The sequence below is a fragment of the Anas acuta genome, chromosome 3 (genome assembly GCF_963932015.1).
Source record: "Anas acuta chromosome 3, bAnaAcu1.1, whole genome shotgun sequence".
In the NCBI taxonomy this organism is placed as follows: domain Eukaryota; kingdom Metazoa; phylum Chordata; class Aves; order Anseriformes; family Anatidae; genus Anas; species Anas acuta.
Window position 1 is genome coordinate 92839687 of NC_088981.1, and position 22176 is coordinate 92861862.

The 22176-nt window shown below is 34.7% G+C and overlaps 1 protein-coding gene across 1 annotated transcript in view; it reads left to right on the forward strand.

The window, feature by feature from the left end:
• The window catches only part of COL21A1 (collagen type XXI alpha 1 chain), a 116203-nt gene extending 94229 nt beyond the window's left edge, over nucleotides 1–21974 (forward strand). The window contains exons 20-30 of the mRNA XM_068678342.1: nucleotides 3634–3687; nucleotides 4979–5032; nucleotides 6223–6294; nucleotides 10270–10305; nucleotides 11011–11055; nucleotides 13222–13254; nucleotides 17199–17345; nucleotides 17440–17494; nucleotides 17794–17994; nucleotides 19744–19821; nucleotides 20547–21974. Coding sequence (XP_068534443.1) covers nucleotides 3634–3687; nucleotides 4979–5032; nucleotides 6223–6294; nucleotides 10270–10305; nucleotides 11011–11055; nucleotides 13222–13254; nucleotides 17199–17345; nucleotides 17440–17494; nucleotides 17794–17994; nucleotides 19744–19821; nucleotides 20547–20734 — 963 coding nt within the window. The 3' untranslated portion in view covers nucleotides 20735–21974. The remainder of the gene's footprint in view (nucleotides 1–3633; nucleotides 3688–4978; nucleotides 5033–6222; nucleotides 6295–10269; nucleotides 10306–11010; nucleotides 11056–13221; nucleotides 13255–17198; nucleotides 17346–17439; nucleotides 17495–17793; nucleotides 17995–19743; nucleotides 19822–20546) is intronic.
• The last annotated feature ends 202 nt before the right edge of the window (nucleotides 21975–22176 follow it).

A 22176-nucleotide genomic window follows, 5' to 3' on the forward strand; every position in this document is an offset into this window, starting at 1 on the left:
TCAGAATTTCCTGTGCAATGTACAGCTACCCTGCATCCAGCCAGCAGTATTTTTTCCCTGCTCCACCATAGGTGTGACCACTGCATCATAGCTGTCAAAAGCCCCTTAGAATAACATGAGTACACTGGTTAATTTTCTTTTTATGAAATTAAAAGACTCTTTCAGCTCCCTGAAGACATTCTTTGAAAGAATAAATTTCCTTAAGAACCTGTTGTTGGAGTTGTTTGGATCGCATTTGGAAGAAGCATTGAACTGGGAAGTTCGAATACTTCTAGTTAATGCGTGCTCATTTGGCCTCACCTGTTCCTCTAATCATTTTTATTAGCTATCACTGGAATTTTTTTCTCCAGTTCTTTCTGAATGAAGCTGAACAAAATGCTGGAGGGGAGGCTATATCAGCAGCTGTAATAAAACCATGTGTGATTCCAAAATGTACATATTTATTCAAGTAACTCACTGTTTTTTCTTCAAATTGTCTTTACATAAATAACATCTGGTTCTGTGATAGACTCGAAAATAATATATTAATGTTTCCTGACAACTCAATTTAATGTATCTTTTGTCACCTGATAAAATAAGTAGAAAATTGATGCATGGAATATTTGAATATGTTATGTGGCATTAGGGAATTCTAGCCAGAAAAGATAGTGGGATTTTCCTTGTATTACTCACACTGAATATGTTTGTTCCAGAAAAAAACAGATGGAAAGCTTGTGGATGGGCTATTAATACCTTGGGAAAATTCTTCAGTAACAAGTTCTTCTTCAGTAATAACTATCCCTATTACATTGCCAACATCAGTAATTTATTAATTTATCTGCCACATAAATAGTGTCAGATCTGGAAAACGGGGAAGTAACACTACATTTTATGTTACTGAATTATTGTTTATTCAGGACATATTTTTCTCTTGTAATTTTACATGCCCTAGTTTTCAGATTAAGTTCTCAAGCCTTTCTTATATTGCATCAGAAAGTTTTCTTCTTGCAGAGTACCGATTTCATGTAGTTACCCTCCTGTGGTTTTTTAGTTGCAGTGCAAGAAAGGAAGTCTTGCACTAGGTTTTATTTTTCCCTTATAATATAAAATGAATGTGAGACATTTGTGATGAACATTTAACTACTACTAATCCAAGTGTGGGCATAAACTAGAAGAAATCTAGCGTGGAGTTTGCAGGGGGTAGGTTCTCAACAGCATGTTACATGAACTGTATCACAAGGCCACACTGAGCTGGCAATGTGAGAGGAAACAGAAATCCCCAAGTTCCGTTTCTCATCCTTTCCCACTATTGCTCCTCAACTTGTGTTTCCTTTTCTCTACTAATTAATGTGCTAGAAATGAGCACAGAACAGGAATTCAAGGAGGAGAAAATAATAATTTCACAAGGGTTTTCAGAGAAGGAAAGTGGCCATCAAGGAATGCAAAAAAACATTACATAGCTCTATTTCAGAAGGTCAGTAGATAATATGAAATTTGTTTTAAAAAAGCTGAACTGAATTCAGCCTTACAGTGAAATGAAAATGTATAAAAGCTTATTTTGCTATATAAATGGAAATAGAGAAAATGTGAAGAAGCAGGACTGATGTGCAAGTAAATTAAGACAGCCTTGGTGTAATCAAGGTTCAGTTCTAAAATGAAATGGATATTTTATTACACTGTCCATAGCAAAGCTGATTCTAAACATATGCCCTAAGCAAAAGGTTAATGGAAATACACTGTCTCTTAGGCTGTAAGTGGAAGCAGACTGTGGAAGCTTCACTCCAAATAAAGAGGAAATGGTAATTTATATTCCAAAATTATGAAAGAAAAGGCACAGGCTGTAGTAAACCTTTATTCACCAAAAAAAATAGCTTATTCTAGATTAACTGAATCATCTCTGATTTTTAAGTAAGCACAAGCAGATTTAATCTTCAAAGTTAGGATAGTGTTGGAAATTATGTGATGTCTATAGTATATATGTGATGTGTATATATATAGTGTTATTATTACTATGATATATATAGTATTATTTATATTAGAGAAATAGAAACGTAATAGTTACTCAATTATTATATTATTATATCGAGTTTTACTCACGATAGATACCATTTGTGTTCTGTATTCACAGCCCTGTATCTGTGGCCCAAAAAGCAAGTTGTTGTGCTTATTGACGTTAATATATTAATTTGGTGCCTGATAATTTATTACAACACAGCGTGATAGAAATCTGAGTTAACCTCCATTGCCTCAGTTAGCAGCACATGCAAAATAACAGAAAAGTGATGGAATGGTGAAAACCCTGCATATAAAAATTACTTCTCATTCTAAATATTTTGAAATTTCTCTTGTATTTTCAAAAACAAAGCCATCCTTTTAGTCTTAGTAAAGTAAATTTATTTTTTTTTTGTCACAACTGGATTACTGTCTGTGTAACAAATTACTGTAGACACATTTATTTTTGATCATGTGCAACTTTTGAAGAAGGATTGGGATATTATCACTGAACTGAATTGTTCCTAACATTTAGTACTAAATGGACAGTGGTTGCAAAGCAATGTGAAAGCAAAGATTAATTTAAATAACAATAATAAGAGTAGTTCTTTAAAATAATAACAATTGGAAGAATTGATAACATTTAATCACTAGTAAATTAGATTACATGACCTTATTTAATTGTTTGACTTTGTGTTATTTCTTGTATTTTATGCTGTGTCTTGTTAAGTACATTCTTACAGCAGATCATATTTCAGAGAATATATGGAAGTCTAAATAAAACAATAATAATATATTGTTTGTTTTTTTTTATTGACACGGTTCTAGAGTAAAAAAGAAGTGAGATGAAGTGGTGAGAAAGACATATATTGACACCAGATTTAGAAAACACTATAAATGGGAATTCCTTCTTGGAAAGTATGATTTGAAAATAAGATTTCCTTTCTAAATTATACTTGAGAGTAGCTTTAAAGAGAAAGGGGGAAATGCAGAAATTTAATGGTTTAATACCCTTTTGTTATTAACTTATGTGTGGAACAAAGACAGTTAAATATGGCTTCATCAACACATTTCCCTGAGGAGTCCAAGGGACTGTTGGGGTCTTGAATGAATGGTTCAGTCTCAAAGACTGTTAAAAAGCAAAGGTTAGGCCCCAAGTTAACTGATCCAGATAAATCTCCTCAAGGCTTGGAAGAGGAGACAAGGCATGGCAACCTTGGAGGGTTACATAGTCAGAAAGAAGAGAGAGAATTCTGAAATACCACAGATACTTTCTTCAGTTTTGGGAACCCTAAGTGGAAACTAAAACTTGTGTCACTTTCAATTATAGCTAAGGACATTTTAAAGTTATGTTAAAAATTAGATGATACAGATGGAGTTTTAATTTGCAGAAGTTTTTCTCTCAGGAATATTTTATGACAGCACCGTTCTTTTTTTTTTCCTGAATGTTTTTTCCATTGCACAGTGGCCCTTCCTTAGGCAGTAAGAGGCCTAAATAACCAAGAGCTATAGTCTGTGTAGTATTATGATAAAAAACATCATATCACCTATCCATTTATTTTGCTGTAGAAATATAATAGTAATACTAATTTACACTTCATTGAAGACATTATTCCTCTAGCTTACTATAGAAATGTCTCTGCCTTTTTCAAAAATAAATAGGGCATGATGGGACCGGAAGGCTCATTTGGTCTACCTGGAGCTCCTGGGCCTAAGGTGAGCATTTGTGTTAATTTACCTGTGACTTTGATAAATGGCTGCTTTATCAAAAAGCCCAGATTTTGCAGCTAAATTTCTGGTATAATGAATACTTCTGAATACCTATATGGTTTTCCATATATTACCTTATATGATAGTTCGGTCTCAAGAGAGCTTAATATAGTTTAGTAAATGGTGCCTGTCATCCCATGAGGTTTGGAACTGCTGCAGAAATGGTCATGAGACTTTGTTTCAGCTTTGCTGTCCTGGAAAATGTTCTGCAATGCTTGGAGCCAGATAATTCTCAGTATACATCAGAACTCTCTGCCCATGTTACATTTATTTATATTTTAATTGTGTTAAATAAAGTTACGTGCTGCTTTTTCCACCCGAGGAGCCAAATTTATTTCAGATGTAACTTTACTGATTGCACTACAGCTACAGCAAGAATTAATTTGACCCATGCTCTCAGAAACCAAAATAGATACTATAAATCTAGATCTTTTAGTGTATCCTTTTAGTGTAATCCAAAATGAGTTTTGGCTAGTAAGCATTGAATTGTGTATCCTAGAGAAAATGTATTAATATAGAATCCATTTCCTGAACTTTGTATTTACATTTAGGTTCACTTCCACCCATACATTATTTATATCTAAAACTACATATGTATTTATTTAAAGTTGTGTACTGAAGGCAACATTCTTTATAGTCATTAATGTTTGCCATGGTCAAGAAGATTGATCAAAAAAAAAAAAGTCTTATTTCCATTTGAGAAAAATGTGGGGGTTTTTTGTGTTTTTTTTTTTTTTAATTTTTTTATTCATCTCTCATTCAGAATATAAGCTGCATTTCCAGAAGAAAACTTCATGCTTACAGAAAAGCATTATAAAGGAATCTGTAGTTCTTAGATTTAAATGAAAATCCTTATGCTGAATATACGCCTAATTCTATTGCTTACAGTATATATACATATTTGCTCAGACAGGTCCAAGGAGTTTCAGAATTTTATTAAATAGTATGGTGGAAATGTGAAGTCAGTATACACAAACCTTGTATAACTAGGCAAGGAAAATGAGAGAGGTGGGGAAGGAACAGTTGAGAACAGGCAGGTGGATCCCGTTTTGTCGTGGGTATTTCATCTTCCTGAGAACCTGCCGGTTTCCTGTAAAGGAGCAGTACTGTAGCCTTTTGATCACACACCTTATTTTTAAAAGCTGGCTATCCATTAGTGTCTGTTCATATTAGCTAGTAATACCATATTTGATAAAAAATATTGATGTATCAGTCATGTTCCTGTGTTGTTTTATAGGGTGATAAAGGTGAACCTGGACTACAGGGGAAACCAGGATCACCAGGAGCCAAGGTAAATATGAATCTGGAAGTATTTAGTTAAAGCAGAGATTAATTTACTTTTCCATTATAAAATTCTTAAGATTAAGGCAGTTTTGTTTCAAAATAGAATAGCAGTGAACATAAAATCACATCAGAATCCATTTGATAGGTTATTCTTACTGACTTTGTATTAGACTATGGGATACAAGGCAGCAGTCTTATTGAAACCTGCTTTACAGTATTCTGTGTTGAGCTAGATCATGTGGTTGTTTCCTTCAAATTCATATGCATTTGGGGTTAAACCAACACTTACAGTGTCACATCTGCTGACCCCTGTGGCAGGTACAGCTGTTTGACTGGTCTATCAGTTCTGGCTTGCTGTCTGTAGTGCTGGTTATGCTTTGTGGCCAGGGGTCATACATGAGAGAATTTATGGTGCTGTGTTGGAGCCAGGACTCAGGAGAACCAGCAACCTTGATGCCAGAGAGATGCTCTAAAACCTGTGTTTGGAATGGGAAGCAGCACTACAAGGAGTTTATCTTCTCAATCCAAAAAAGACTCTGTGATCCACAAACAGGATGGGACTGGGATGGACTCTAACTGGTCAGCTCAGCCCCCACCAGAAGAGCAGCCATTCAAAACAGAAGGCAATGATCAAAAAAGAGAAACTGTCTTTAGTCAAAAAAATAGTGCTGGGAACGCTTTGTGGGGAAGAGCAGAAAGGAATTGGTTCTTTTTCTTCCTTTCATCTTTTCTTCAGTCTTTTACTGTTTCTGGGCTTCATATGTACACAGTGACACTGGCTTCTATTACAGTCTTCTAAAGCTGAAGAGACAACAAAGTTGGGTTAAATTACACTGAGATGAAAATAAGACCAATATGTTCTGAAATGTTATATAATTTCCAGCCTCTTAATGAAATTCAAACCTGCAAACATTGCAAACTTCAGATAGTTTTATTTGTGTAACTTTGAAAAATCAACATCAGATGTATTAAAAAGCAACAGAAGATAGGTACTGGAATACTAAGAACTAGGAGTGTCTTTTGTGGCTTGTGGGTGTTCAACATCCCGTTACAAAAACTCCAAACATTTCAATCATCCTAAATTATAAAATTTCAAAATATCATAGCCAAAATATATCACATGACCTTGAAAAAACGTGCAGTATGTTTTTACTCACAGCATATCACTGATACTTATGGAGCTGTTATGTTACTCAGGGAGATCTAGGAGGACCTGGTGCCCCAGGTGAACCAGGCTACCCAGGCATTCCTGGTACCCAGGGTATAAAGGTAAGCAGTTTTTTTCTGGTTTTATATTGCTTCCATCTACTATTGGAAGAGCTTCTTCTATAAGTGGTCATAATCAAAGAAAATGATTTTCCTTTTTTTTTTTTTTTTTTTTAAATACGTAATTATTATTAGAGATTATTTAGTATATATTGGAAGGTCCATTTGCCAGAAAAACCATCAGCATTTTTCAGGGAGGAGAAAATGACCAAAAGGGAGAAACTGTTAACATAAAGTGCTGTGATATAGGTATATTAATGAAATTTTCATTATGAATTATAATACATAATAGTATGATCTGTGATTCCATATTTACTTCATAATATATTGTCTTACATCATTATATCTGCAAATTCTATTGTGCAAAGTCTTTTGTGGATCTCTCCTAAGAACTGGAGCAATTAATCCCAGGCAGCTGGGACAGATTCAGCTCAATTACACTTAGCCCTTAAGAGCTATTTGATCTAGCCAACTTGTCCAGGTTTTCTCCATGTTTAACTGAGAGAGTCTAAACTCCCTGGGGAGTCATTCATTCACATCTTTGCTTAGGAATGGGTAAATCTGGAAGTACTTGTCTATTACCATTGACTATATCTGAAGCCTGGATAAGGCTTTAGCTTAGCTAAATTTCTGATGGCAAAGGTTAGGTGAATCCTACTTCTGCTGTCCTGGCTGAAAATTATTTCTTCTTTTCAGGCAGGAATCTGTATTTTTTCTTCTTGCATACTGAGTTCTCAGGTAGATCATGCCTTCAGGATCTCACCATTGCTTGGCGCAACCTCCCATCAATCAAACACTGTTATAGACATGGTTATTGCTGATATTCTTCATTGCTAAAGAACTGCTTTGTGAACACATCATAAAATTTTATTATTTATGTTTGAATTTCTGAATATTAACCTTTATTTTTAAAGTGTAGCTGTATAGGATTTTCTGACAAACATATTAAGGAGTCTTTAAGGGGTCCCCAGTTGAAAAGATTATAGGCAATGTTGTTCTTTGGTACATTTGGAAATTCAAGTATACATTTTTTTGCATGTTAAAACCTGTAATTAACATTACAATAAGTCCTTTCCTTGAGATTTTGTTCTATAAGATGTCATTCTAAAAATCTCATGTGTTTTTGAAACTTCTCAGTTTCATCTTAGCCATTAACACAAAACTTTTTATTTGACTGGAAGCTGGAAATCCTATAGAATATTTCCAGTTTTAAAATACCTGTAGAATCTCTTGTTGTAACTCTCAGAATGTACTGGAGTGCGAAATGAATCTCTTGAGGAAAAATCAGCTCGTCTGTGGAATTGGATTTAAGAACCTGAACATTAGTAGTAATTGAAAATCAGTTTTCATGCCCTGTGGATAACAAAGAACTTAAAGTTGTGTTTTCTAAATGATGTTATTTTTTTCAGGATGGCACCTTTCTTCTATGTAACTCGGCCAAGGAGAGAAATACCAAGAATTTACCCCTTACATATGCTATTAAGCAAATAGATGTGAAGGAAATACTTGATGTATATTTGAAACAGCTGGGAACAGCTGTTCTTGTGATCTTCAAAGCATGATTTTGGGAGATTTCAGGGTTAAAGACCTTTCTTGTGGTTTAAAATTGATTGAAGTCAAATTACTGACTTTATTGCTGCAAATCAATTAATTCAAATTGTAACTGAAGTTCTTATTTGTATCCATTATATTTATAGGTTAAATTTTGATTAGGATTTCTTTATTCTGGACACTTTAAAAGCAACAATGTGTGTCCTGAAAAATAAATGTTTCATTGCTTTGCAAGATAGTAAGTACTGCTATTGCTTTCAGTATTTTGTTCTATTTTTAAGGGAGAACATGGCAGGTCAGCTAAAGATTTATTATTTTTTTTTAATTCTTAATTGGCATATACAAATATAAAGCTTCTTGTAATGTTATGCTGTTGTGTTGTGTTTTTTTTTTGTTTGTTTTTTTGTTTGTTTTTTTGGAGCAATGTAAGTTATCTGATATGTAACAGGCTTGTTTCCTTAAGGTATAGCTTATTATGACTAACGAGCTTTACATGAAACCTTTCAGACTAGGTATTTATTTAAGCAACAAGTTGTCAAGGCTACAAATGCTTCCATATTTGCTAGCAGTCCAAATTTAAAGTTTTAGAATTAATTTAAATTAATAAATTAATTTAAAATTATATTTGAGCAGGTTTAACAATAGCTTTACATTTTTATGTATCAAGTTTTTTTTAAATAAAAATAAATGGAGTATATCTAAGTGATGTATCTGACACATATTTTGGAAGCCTAGTACTATTCCCCAGGAAATGCTGAAGACTCAACTTAAAGATCAAAGATTTCTCCATTACATATCTGAATTACAGATTTCAGAATAAACAGGAGGTCCTTTAAAATCAAAGGAAGTTCAGGTAGGGTGTCAGATAGAAGTAAGCAGTTAGTCAAAAATAAAAATGATAACGTGTGTATAGCAGTACCAGCAATGTCAAGGAGCCCCTTTTGAAGAATGATTTTCCAGAACACATAAGGGCAAAGATTTCCTGGCTTAATACAGTCTTTCAGAATGCACTGAAGCCCAAGAGTGACTGGTGTCGAGCTAGTGTCATAAGAATAGTTTAATGAGTTTCATTATCAATATATGCTCGGTTTCAGTATCTCAGGGTCATGGATCAAGACATTAACACTGATTTTAAGAAGGCAGATTTTGTTAAAATTTATGGAAAGTCTCTAAATTTTAGAGTGAAGATGGTAATTCTTGCAATGGGTAATTCTTACCCATTTTTTTATGAAGATGGAAGTCAGAAAAATGTTTTGCTTGTTAACTGGAGTTACAAGTTGGAAGTATGACAGTCTTGAATTATCCAGTGCAGTTTGGGCATTCAACAATAAAAGTGAAGCCCTTCAGCTATAGCTCATTTTAAACTTGAAGCAAAACCAAATATTTTACATTCAAGTACAATACAACAACTGGCATAAATACATTCTTGTGGGATTTTCAATTAGGAAAATATTTACCCTGGCCAAAATCTCCTTTATGCTACTGTTTAACATTTAACTAAACATTCTTTTTTTTTTTTTTTTTAAATGCAATTTTGCCTCCCTGCCCTCTCCCCTGATCTGTCTTTTGTTTTATGAGATGCTGCATTCTCAGCCCACCATTTTATTTTGTGTCTATTTAAGTAGTCACTCTAATTTAAGAGGTCTCCCATAACTTTTTTCTTTTCAGTCATTGATGAGAGAGAGGCACATTCTGGGATTACATACCTCTATCATTAATTGGCATAGTTTTCAAGAGCAGACTGATTCTCTCCATTGACAATTAGATGGTGGTCAGACAACTTGATAAACCTAGGTACCTGCCTTTTATAGTGTCATTTGCACCATCTGGTTACCAGTTACCCACGTAAATGTTAACTTACTATAAACATTTCAATCAAAGACAAAAGAAGTGGGTGGAACTTAGTCTCTACAAAGTTTTGGTTAAATTCAAATATAATATTTTTTTTCTGATTAGAAAGAAAAACAATTTTTTTGCCTTGTCATATATAACTTCTGCAATCAATGGGTTTATAGTACATTACAGAAATTATTTATACTCTATTCTCTGTGGGCAAAGGCAAGCACACTTAGTGGTTAGCATCCAAATGAAATTTAACCCTTCAGAAGTACTGCCCTTCCTTCCCCTCTGTGTCCTTTCCCCTCCCATACATTCAGTAGATGAGCTCCTTCTGGGTTTGCCATTTAACTTGTTATATGAGCATCTAATTTTCCTTGTGACAACTCTTTCTATGGCAGATTCTCTTCTTATTATAACTTTCTGTATTTTTTTTCAGTGTTTGTGTACATGGGGATACATTTGTTTTCATTCAATACAAATAGAGGCTATTAGATGCTTCCCTTGTATTTACTGCATTAAATTAAAACAGACAACAGTTCTTGGAGATGAATCATGTTAAATGGAGACTTTTCTTCTAATATTTTACAGGGGGACAAAGGAAGCCAGGGTGAAAGTGGTATCCAGGTACATCAACTTTTTTTCTAGTCAAAATCATCTGATAACACTTAATAAAAGTGCTAGTAGTTAATTAGGATTATTTTTTTAATTAAGCTCTACAAGAATTTTGATTGAAGAAGAGTAGAAGCACTTAGCCCTAAATCTTCTTCAAACAAAACTACCCGGTATGCCCTGTATGAATCTCCAGCTGCATTTTTTGGGCTGAGCAGGCTGTGATGGCATTTGGTGCAGACCTTGTGTGGCTCCAGAGATGACGCAGGCTTGGGCATATTGGTTGTATTGCTGATCTGGGGCACAGGGACAGGACCCACCAACCTGGGACAGGCTCTATCCCTGCCTGCTCCAGTCACCATGGCACCACATAAATCCTTGTAATCGCTAATGCCACCTGGCCTCTGCCTACTATTATATTATACTACTATTATAAGCGGTGTCATTTTCCTCCTCCTTATCTAAAAGTCATGGAAATATCTACAAGAAAAGCTGATGATACTATCACTACTCATATCTTAACTTCTGTGTTTTCAGAACAGATATTGTATCTATCTATCTGTACTGGTTCTGCTCTGAGTTCTTGAAGAGTAAATTTTAGATTGATTGGGCCCAGTTCTTTTGTCTTTGTGATATTTTTGATAGTTTAATTATTTCTCCCAAATAAATATATTATTTCTTAAAATATATATTTTAAGAAAACATGCTTCTTTTCTGAAGGGACGAAAAGGAGAGAAAGGAAGACAAGGAAATCCAGGCTTACAGGTACTGTCAAAATGATAATCCTAGTTCATGACAGCTATCATTCATGTATGTTTCTTAAGATTATTTTCATCAGCATAAGTATTTATTTTTTTGTTGTGTAAAATGTATTTATGTAGAACATGATTATGTAGTTGTGTTAATTACCTCTTAAACACCTTAAGTATTTTAAATATAACAAATACAATACAAGTAGAGAAGATGCACATAGGGAAGGACAAGAGGAAATGGACTTGAATTGCAGTGCAGGAAATTCCAATTTGGTCAATGGGAAAATATTTTGCTGCAAGGGTGGGTCAAACACTGGAACAGGCTGCTTACAGAGGTTGTGGCAGAACCTGGCTGGACACAGCATTGGGCAGCCTGCTCTAGCTAGATCCACTCTGAAAAGGAGGTTGAAATCCTGGAGCCTATGTTTCTGTGGCTCAGGGATATTATATCTTGGAAAACAGACTGGAAGTTCATTTTCCTGTATTATTTTATGAAAGCGTTCGTTATGGAAAATTTTCATCAAACAGTTACAAGTAATATAAAACAGATAACAGCACAAAGTGGCCTTTGTGAAAAGTTGTAAGAGTGATGCTTGAGGTGTTAAGATTGTGTGTACCATGCTACATTTTCACGTAGTTTATTACCCCCAGTAGTAATGACTCTCAATAATGAGAGTCATTATTGACATGGTCTGTGCACATAAATTACAGATGTTTCCTGTTTCAGCTGCAAATCAGTGAGACCCAGTTATTTCTCTTTTCTTTCAATTCTGAGCCAATGTATTCTGATTGTGTCATAGTTGGCTATCTTGTTATTCCACAGAAAATAACTGTTAGTATTTATAAATGCTTGTTAACTACATAATCTATGTCATGTCTAAACAGAAAAGTATTTGTCAGAGGTACGTATCTAAAACTAGACTTGGAAGGAAGTCACAGCTGTTTTTTCAGAATTACGACATTGATACAGCTGTCTGTCTAGCCAGAAGGAGCTGATTCCAGTGGAGCATGGGCAGGAGGTCTAGATTGTATGTTAGCTTGGTTTTATCACTCTCAGGGGTATGTAGCTTGATAGGAGTCTGGTAATAAAGCTGAGAAAAAATTTTTAAAATGAAATAGTTTAAACTAAAAGGCCAGTGTCTGTTTTTAACAAAAAGCAATGTCATATTCTGACATTCTACAAATTAAACTTTCTGGTCTATACCTTTGCAAATAATAGACCCATTTCCATGGGTCACTTATTATTTTAATTATAAGGCAAAACAAACAAAAACAAACAAACAAAAAAACCCACTTATTTTTCAGATAGAACAATACAGCTGAGTAGCTGTTGCTTGCTTTATTTTATTTTATTTTATTTTATTTTATTTTATTTTATTTTATTTTATTTTATTTTATTTTATGTGGAGAAAACTGAAAAAATAATACAGGGCTAGTCTAAAATTGTTTCCCACGCTTATCTAGTTTGGCCAGCAACCAAAAAATCAGTCATTCAAATATTTTGTTAGACAGTACAAGGTCCTTCCAAGGTTTCTAAAGCCCTCAGGGCTCCTCTAAGACATAATACAGATTCTCTTGTCCATAAGAGTCCATCAGCAAAGTGAAAAAACCTGCGCTAAGCTGCCAGCTTGCATGGCATTTAATGATCAATAACACCATTGAACCATTTGGCAGAAAAGGCACCACAACCATGCAAACATGCCAACATGCAAAATCTGGCTTCTAAACTCAGTTGGTATTCAAAGGCTCTGAGCTTGATTTCTCTCTTGTAAGACAGTATGAAGCATGCACAAAATAAAGTTTCCTTTTGCTAGCACAAAAAAACTTTATTCCTTTTGTCTTTTGTAGAGTAAATAAGATTTAGTCTATATATGCTACTTCTACACTAATAAAATACATGGTATATGATATGTATGATACAATTCCAAGTTCCTTTAATACCGTATACCAAAAGGATATTACTAAAATGTTGATTCACCATGATATACATTTTTAATTCTTATATACAATTTGCTTTTTTATACAAATAGAAATCACAGAATCTTTAAAAATTAACTTTTGTGATTAATTATTGAAAGCAAAGGGGAAAAAAAAATCTTTTTTTATTCCAAGTAACTTGGCTCAACTTGCTTCTTCCTTTTTTTTTTTTTTTTTTTTTTTTTTTAATTAATCCCTGAAGGGAATAGAAGGATTGAATGGAGAACAAGGAGAGGTATGTATTTTGTAATGAAAGAGTATTATAAAATTATTATATTTGTTTCTGAAAATTGTGTTCTGTAAAACATATGTTTAAAGTCTTATTTCCATACTCACATACATAAGCAACAGAAATTATTTGAAAATACCAGAAAATAGAACAGAAATAAGTATTAGTTAAAAGACACCAGGCAGCAAAATGTGTATTTCATGAAATGCAAAATTTAAAAAAGTAAAGCCAAATATACATTTAAGAGAATAAAAAAGTCAGAAAAGGAGCTGGCTGAAGAAGGCAAATAGTAGGAGGAAAAAAAATCTAACTTTTGGAAAATCAGAAGTTACAAAGTATTGGATCAAAATGATCCTTCTTTTTCAATATTTTACCTTCAGCAGCAGCCAATGCAAAAATATGGAGCACAATACATAACGAAGATCCTTCTTATGTACCTTCACTGATTTTGACAGTCAACAAATTAGGGGCATGTAAGCTATAGATCCAAACTGTTGCATTTAATGTCAATCAGAAATCTGTCTAAAACCTTTTGAACTGTGATGATACCCAGACTGTATTTTTAGCTTCCTTAAAAGTCTGTGACAAGGGCTTCCACATCTGAACTATTTATCGTAATTTTGAACTTGACCAGTGAGATTTCTTTGTGTGCCTTTATTTCAATAAAAGTAATGAAAAGGAATGGTGAAGCATATAAAAAGATTTTATTTATTTTTTAGAGGATTCTGTCTTTAAGACTGACTCAGAAAATGCAAGGCAGACTTCTTTCTCTCTGCTACCACGTTTACACAGGAATGATTTCCAATTCAGCCTGAAACTTGAGGGGCATAAATGGAAGCTCACTTGAACTTGTCTGGCAGAAACTAAATCTCTTGGTCTCTGGGTTATTTTTAGAAGTCCCATCTCTTTTTCTTATCTTTTTTTTTTATTTTATTCTTTTTGACTACTGTAGATATATTTATGGTCAGACCTTTCAGTCTTTGTTTTGCACATTGTTTTGAGTGTTGGTACTTAAAAGATTATTTTTTTTAGTTATTTTTGATTCATACTTAGTGAAATCAGGGTGCATGCTGTCTCATTAGTATCATCCTGCTCCAGCTTTACCTAGAGTTGTCTTTGTTCAACCCTTTTTCATTAAAGTAGTGTTGCATATCAATAATTGTATATATTCCTCAAAGATCGTGTGCCATCAAATATTTAAATTGTCCTATATGCTACAATGGTTCTATGAAATACTTAAAATTGCAATTTTGCTTATAGGTGCTTTCTGAATTGTAGCCAAAATTGCTAAGGTGTTACTTGTGTGACACCTTAAAGAGGCTGTAGCCTCTTTAAATGTTCTAAATCATGGTAAAATTCTGAAAAATCCTTTCAATAATATTCTTACTGTACATTAACAGTGATGACAGTGGTGTCATGGTGTTTACTTATCAGACCTATAAAACTAGTTTATTTTCTGTTTTTATAAAATATTTTGTCATTTGTTACAGCCTGATTTAATAAAAAGTTTCTTCAGGCTGTAATTCTCAGCATTTACTGAGCTTTTTTTTCCTTTTTATTGATTTTCTTTGCCAATAGCAAGGGTCGATAAACAAGGCCACACATGAGATGTGGCTGAACATTACAAAACCGTGATGCACTGCAGAAAATGTTCCCTCAGCAGTTTCATTTGCTTTTTTGGCAGCATTTTTTCCTGTGATGTTTTTTCTACAATAGATGCAATTTTCACAATAGTTCACTGGTTCTTAATGCTTTCTAGCCCTTTTAACATTTAATTCCAAATAAATCAACTTGCAAGTCAGATGTTGCTGTGTAAACATAACCCATAGCTGTAAAAGTAATTGAAATTAAAACAAACAACTGGCTACATGAACGACATTATTTTCAGATCCCAACACGTACAGCTTCTGGTATAGCCACAGGCATCTAGCTACATATGCTCTGTATGTTTATCCCTGAGCCTTGCTGGCCCTGTGAGGGTATTTTAAAAATAGCTGTGAAGTGTAAAAACATTTGCAGTCGTGTAATAGAAATGAACAAGTACAAATCTATCTGGTGGTAACTAGAATATCAAATCTCTGTGACTATAATATTCAAGTTGACAATAACAAAAAAGTAAAATACAGTTACCCTGGAACAAATCAGTTCTGAATTAGCATATAACTTCTATAAAGGGAGGATGATATAGACTGCTGTTCAATTCATGCTTGGTACCTTAGTGGTGGAGCATCTTTCTAGCAGTCTCTTAGGCATTTTATTGACATCTGTCACATTTTTTTTCTCACTTGTCTGGTTGTTATGGGGAAAAACTGCCCCCTTTCTTTTAATGCCTTTTATTTTTTGAGTGGGTCTTGTAAAAATAGTGGAAGCAAAAAAAAAATCCACGCTCCCAAAAAGAAAACACACCAAAAAACATACACACACACAAAAAAACTAAGAATGCTTAAAATGCACAGATAACCAGTCACTTGAGTAAATTTTTCTGTGATGGCTTTTCTTAGTAGGGTTGCACTGCCCCACTGGCATCGAATTTTGTTTACAACAAAGCTAAATGAGTTCAGTAGAAGAACTTAGTTAACCTGAACAGACTGTGGTCCTTTTGTGATGCCAGGTGTGCAGTTCTGAGTACTTTCTTTTTCATTGATTTGTTTTCCACAGCTAGCTATCAGTAACCATGTCATGGTTTTGAGATATAAACCATCTAAACATAGCAAGGTGAAATTCCTGTCTGCATAAAAATGAGTAAGCAGACACCAAATCTGAACCGAGATACCTGTAGTAATTTATTTGGAGAACTCTGGGCATTGTTACTAATTCAGAGCAATCCATAAAGCTTTGAGTGAACCATATACTTTTCTGATGTAAAATGTTTTGATAAGAACTGTACAGAAGGATATAAAGTAATTTAAAAGCATAATTTAAAAATCAGCATAAGTCTGTGAAGATTACATGTATATGCCTAAGTACTTCTTAAACTTGCATTGTTTGCTCCAGTAAGTTTTGTTTGTCATATATAGTGATCTTAGTGATCCTGTTGCCTTGTTTCCATAATTCCATCAAAATAGTTGGAAAATGAGAAAGAAAATGTTAAAGCTACTGATAACACTATGCAGAAGCTGTGAAAAAATGGAAGGAAAATACTCATCAGGGAGTAAAGACAGTTTACTAACTTTAATCTTGGGCATGTACCAAATTACATTCTACTGAAGGTTTGTTGGCTTCAGCATAGGAAAAGAGCTCCACAGGAGCTATTGCAGTAGGTAATCCCATACACAGAACCATTGCTGTGATAAAGAGATATACAGTATTATTTTAACATTTCCCAGTGAAGCAAATGGACTGCAGCTATTAATCATAACGAGAGTAGGTGAAGTTTAAAAAAATAAAAAGCACCACCAACAAAACAAAAGACCCTAAATGAAATCAAACTATTTTTTTTTTTCTTCTGTCTTATACACTAAGGTAGGGTAAAAGTCTTGATTGCTACAGTACATGGGAGGTTTGCCAAGAACTTCAGTGGTGCCAAAATTTCACTTGTAATTTTACCAGCCTTCTGAGAAGGATGTTAATGTATTGTAATGAATTACTCACTTTTTCATGGGAAATTAACTAAGTATTTTCTTCTATATGTTAATAAAGAAGAGATTTTTGTTTTATATCAATTAGTAAGTCAAATAAGTCTCTTTAAGATGGAAATTTAAGTCCTTGGTAAATTATCGTATCTGAAACAGATGTTAAAGAATCTGAAAACTTAATACATTTTAGTGAAAAATACATTTTAGTGAAATGGATCTAATCAGTATCAAATTAATTTTCAATGACAACTTGATTATGTTAATTTTATGAAGATTGTCAGTGAAGATTTTTTTCAGAATGTGCTTGCTTGGTGCTACAAAGCTTCCAAATGTCATGTAAAGATATGGTTGGCTTTTCATTGGTTCTCATTCCAGAAAGGTGAAAAAGGAGATCCAGGCATTCGAGGCATCAATGGACAAAAGGGAGAAACCGGTATCCAGGGTTTGGTTGGACCTCCTGGTGTGAGAGGTCAGCCAGGAGACAGAGGGCCCCCAGGACCACCTGGATCAGATGGAAAACCTGTATGTATGGGACCTCATACTTGTCATTTTGAGTACCTTAGAACCCCAAACATGCATGCTCTCCGTTTTTATAACTCTTCTCTTTTCAATTTAGGCACGAGAATTTTCAGAAGAATTTATTCGACAGGTGTGTTCAGATGTACTGAGAAGTAAGTTTGAAAGGCTCTTTACTGCTCTTTCCTTGTTTAAAGTACTGAAGAAGTTTCCTTGTAATTATAAAGATGCTTTCTTGAAAGCAAGATCAGTACATTCTGATTTATCACTGGTTTTCATACTGCTGTAGAAACACATTTCCATGCCACAGACTCCATATTTTAGCATCCTGTTTCCTAAAGGTACCATATTGCCTAAAGAAAGGAACCTGGTTTTGTTTTAGTGGGTATATGGAAACATTTTTATATTTAACTGTTACAACACTTTAAGTAATTTTTTGTTTGAATTCTCCTAGCCCAGTTGCCCGCTATCCTTCAGAGTGGAAGGCTACAAAACTGCAACCACTGTCAGTCCCAAAGTGCTTCCCCAGGACTTCCAGGGCCACCAGGTCCGAGAGGCCCTGAAGGTCCAAGAGGATTTCCTGGTTTGCCAGGAAATGATGGTATTCCAGGTCTGACAGGTGTCCCAGGTCGCCCTGGGGCTCGTGGGACAAGAGGTAATGTGTGCATGTGTTGTAGTTTCATACAGCCATTCGCTCTCCCGCCCCCCCGCAGTGGGATGGCAGAGATAACTGGGAGGGGAAAAAAAAATATAAAAGCTTGTGGTTTGAGATAAAGACAGTTTAATAGGACAGAAAAGGAAGAGAAATAATAATCATGGTGATGATGATAATAGAATGTACAAAGCAAGTGATGCATAATGCTCACCACCCGCTGACTAATGCCCAACCATTCTTGAGCAGCAGTTCCTCCAACCCCCACCAGCCACCCCATTTTAATTGTTCCGCATAATGCCACATGGTGTGGGACATCCCTTCGGTCAGCCTGGGCCAGCTGTCCTGAATGTGTCTCCTCCCAGCTCCTGGTGCACCCCCAGCCTCCTCGCTGGCAGGGCAGCACCAAGAGCTGGAAAGTCTTCTGTGTGAACACTGCTCTGCAACGACTAAAACATCGGTGTGCTATCAACATTATTCCCAGCCTAAATCAGCACAGCACCATACCAGCTACTGGAAGGAAAATTAACTCTATCCTAACTGAAACCAGAACAACATGTCACCATGCTAATGGCCTTTATGACTTTGCACCAGCCCCATTCAAAACTGGAAGCAGAAAACAGTGCATTAAGGGAATAGCTGGGTCTGTATCACAAAGCTGATACACTGAGGACACAGTTCAAAGGTTTCTTTGCTTTTGAAGTATGCATATCAGAAGAGAAAACACAAGAATACAACTAGATAACTGGTGATCAGTTCTGCTATACTTTCCTTTGATCTTTTTACAGAGATCTTTGTTTCCTTCACAGTCCCCTGTAGATATTTTAAACTGCATTTATATATATATATTTTTAATCAGGTATGTTTAGATATGAACTTCAGTGTATTTTCCATGCTTTCTAGTTTGTTTTCTTCCAAATTTCTTTATTTCAGCTATTTTAATATCTGTGTTTATTTGCTGATCATTTACTGTCTGCCACCTGTAGACAGATTTTTGGTATATGACACCTTTATACCCCTCTTACTTCCTGTTTTTTGTTTTTTGGTTTTTTTTTTTTTTTTTTTTCTCCTTTTTTATTTTCATCTCATAAGGATATTTATTCCTTTCTTTCTTCCTTTTTTTTTTTTTTAATTTGTGTTTCTTTTTAATAATATTAGTGAAGCTAATGATTATACTTTTAGGTATCTCAGCCATACAAGCAGTCTAACTGATTTCTGTGGGTTTATTTACAGACTTAAACTTAAATATAAAGTTAAATAAGGGAAAAAATAGATATCTATGTTTATGAAGTAGTTGAATTCATTGGGCTGTAGGGGTATAAGAGAGCATTTTGCCCCTCTCAGAGAGTACTTCTTTGGTAAAAATTTAATTCTGCGCTACATTGCAGAAGATTGCCTATATAGTGTGTATCCCACAGAGACTGTGGTGAATACTTCACACGTTTTCATGCAACTTCTTAAAAGCTTTGCCAATGAAAAGGCAATACAGTTAACAAATTTCTTAAATCCTCATCATCTATTCACTCAATTCACAGTGGCCACCTGCTTATTAGTTGCTAAATTGGCTCTTAATTTAGTGGAAGCAAGGATAATCAAGAACTCAGGTACACCATGCAAGTTACAAGGAAATGAATATTTATGTCCTTTTTAAATTTATTTATTTAATAAATATTATCGAATGTTGACTTTCTGATTGTTCTAATAAAAATATTCTTAGTGTGCAAAGATATACATGAGTTTGCTACTCCACAGGGCTGCCAGGGAAAAATGGTGCAAAAGGCAATCAAGGAATTGGGGTTCCTGGGATCCAAGGCCCCCCGGGACCTCCAGGTGAGAGTTGGCTTATTTGTGCAGATTCAGTGCATGCTATTTTTTTTTTTAATAAAGTTTATACAAATATCAGTATAGTTAAGAAAATGTGAACATTTTTTCTACACCTTAATTATCATGTATCTTCCATGGCTGGAGCCTATCTCACACATGCCTTTTAAATTGTCATAGAACACATTATTTAATAGAAGGCATGTCTTGTAGAGATTGGTACTTGAGATTCCCTTTTCTAAACAAACAGCTCTTGAAATCAGACATTATCTGAAAACTGAATCCTTATATAATCATGTGACTTGTAACCATTGCTTAGAGAAGGAAAGTATTCTTCCAACATGCAAAGTTGAGTATTTGGAAGAGAGTTTAGAGCCTGATCCTAAGCTAGGGAAAAAAATAAAAATCAGAGGACTCTGATTCATGCCCCAGTAATTCCAGATTATGTCATAAAGTATAAGCATACCAAAGCAGATTTTTATATTTCCTTATAAGAGCTATTTTACTTAGTGCTCTCCATGCTTTTTTTTAATTTTTATTTTAAATCTGAATAAGATAACAGTTTTGCTATACATATATATAAGTAGTTTGTGACAAGAAGTATCCTTTTCAGAAAATAAAACTTTCTTTGTCTTGGTACTTCAGCAAAGAGCATGGCTTCTGTATGTCCATACTAGTTTCCATTTTAATGAAAATACTGTGATATATTTATTTTTTGCATGTGTGTCACTAAGGTCCGGAAGGTCCCCCGGGTATGAGTAAGGAAGGACGTCCTGGAGAGCGTGGGCAGCCTGGTAAAGATGGAGACCGTGGCACACCGGGAATGCCAGGACCAGTTGGTCCCCCCGGAATTTGTGACCCATCACTGTGTTTTAGTGTAATTGTGGGGAGAGATCCCTTTAGAAAGGGACCAAACTACTAATTTGTGATATAATAATTTAGAGGAATAGGAATGGTGCTTGTCTTTAATGGTCTTTCAAGTCTCAGGAAGGTGACCAGCAATAATCCCAGGAACAAAAGGACCTCTGACATTATAAACATTACAAATAAGGATCCCAAAGGTTATGCAATCCTTTACAAAAGGAACTCCAATAATTTTTTTTATAACTTGCATAAATTGAATCTCGAGTGTTTTTAAAGAGATCGTCAGTTTTAATAGGAATAAAATTAACTATAATATTTGGTATTTAGTATTTAAGTGTCCTGCCATAGTCCTGCTGCCACTGAAGTCCTTTGCAAAACAGCTTCAGACTCCACTGGCAGCAGGATTAGGCCTTAAATGGTATCGGTGAGGTGTAAATTACTGTGAAAATTTTCACATGCAGCCAACAGATACAGTATTTGATTTTGAAAGAATGTGGCTGGCTTTAACTTCATGTGTGTGTGAATTTCATTGGCTTGTGTACCTTTCATTTGTCATAGCTCCAAGTGTTGTGTGAGCAAAAGCATGTATTTGATTTTTATAAATTAAGAGAAATATCTGGACTGGTTATAGAAATAGTGTAGTATTTTGCTGTGTAACTCCCTTTCTAAAACCAAGGTGAAATGCAAGGGTAGAACTCCTACTGACTGAAGAAGGACCAAGGCTTACTGAAGATGGTACTTTCAACTACAGAAGGTCAAAAATGTCCCATGCGGGTGATTCAGTTTATATGAAAATATTTAAAAATAAAATAAAACAAATGGAATATTGGTATAGCTGGCTTATAGCTGTATTTTGAAAAAAATAATTAATAAAAAAGTTTGCACAACCCCATTGTAACAGTTCTGCATAATTATGGGTTGTTAGGTACCCTTTGTTGTTTCTCCCCAAGAGCTGCAGCTGCCAAATTGAAGAAGTAGGTTTACAAGGAGAAAGGTCTAACTGCTGGCTAACTAGCTGCAATGTTTGCTACGCTGTTTTCTTTTTCATTTTAAGCAAGCTATGTGTAGCTTTCATTGTATGCTTTGCTAATAAGGTGTATTGCTTGCTTTTACATAAACAGCAAACGCACAGTTCCATGAGAATTTGAAATCCTTTTTTTAAATTAAGGCAAAGTTGTACTGAGCTTATTCAATGCTTTATAAGTGGCTTTTTCTAATGTGTTGTTTTTCTGTTGTCCCACTATCAGATTGGTAATATGCTTGAAATTCAAGGTCAAATAAAATTTTGTATAGAACTAGTGGTGGTTTGGTGAGCGATTGCAAGATTTGTCCTCTGTCACAGAAGAGTGATGCCTACAACACGGGTAGGGGAATTTCCACCACACAGCTATGCTGTTTTGTTTGGTGTCCTTCCATTTTTTCTGGATAAAACACCATCCCCAGGAGGAGAACCTCTCTGCCAACGTCTTGCTGCATGGTGCCTTGGCCATAGTGGAGTCC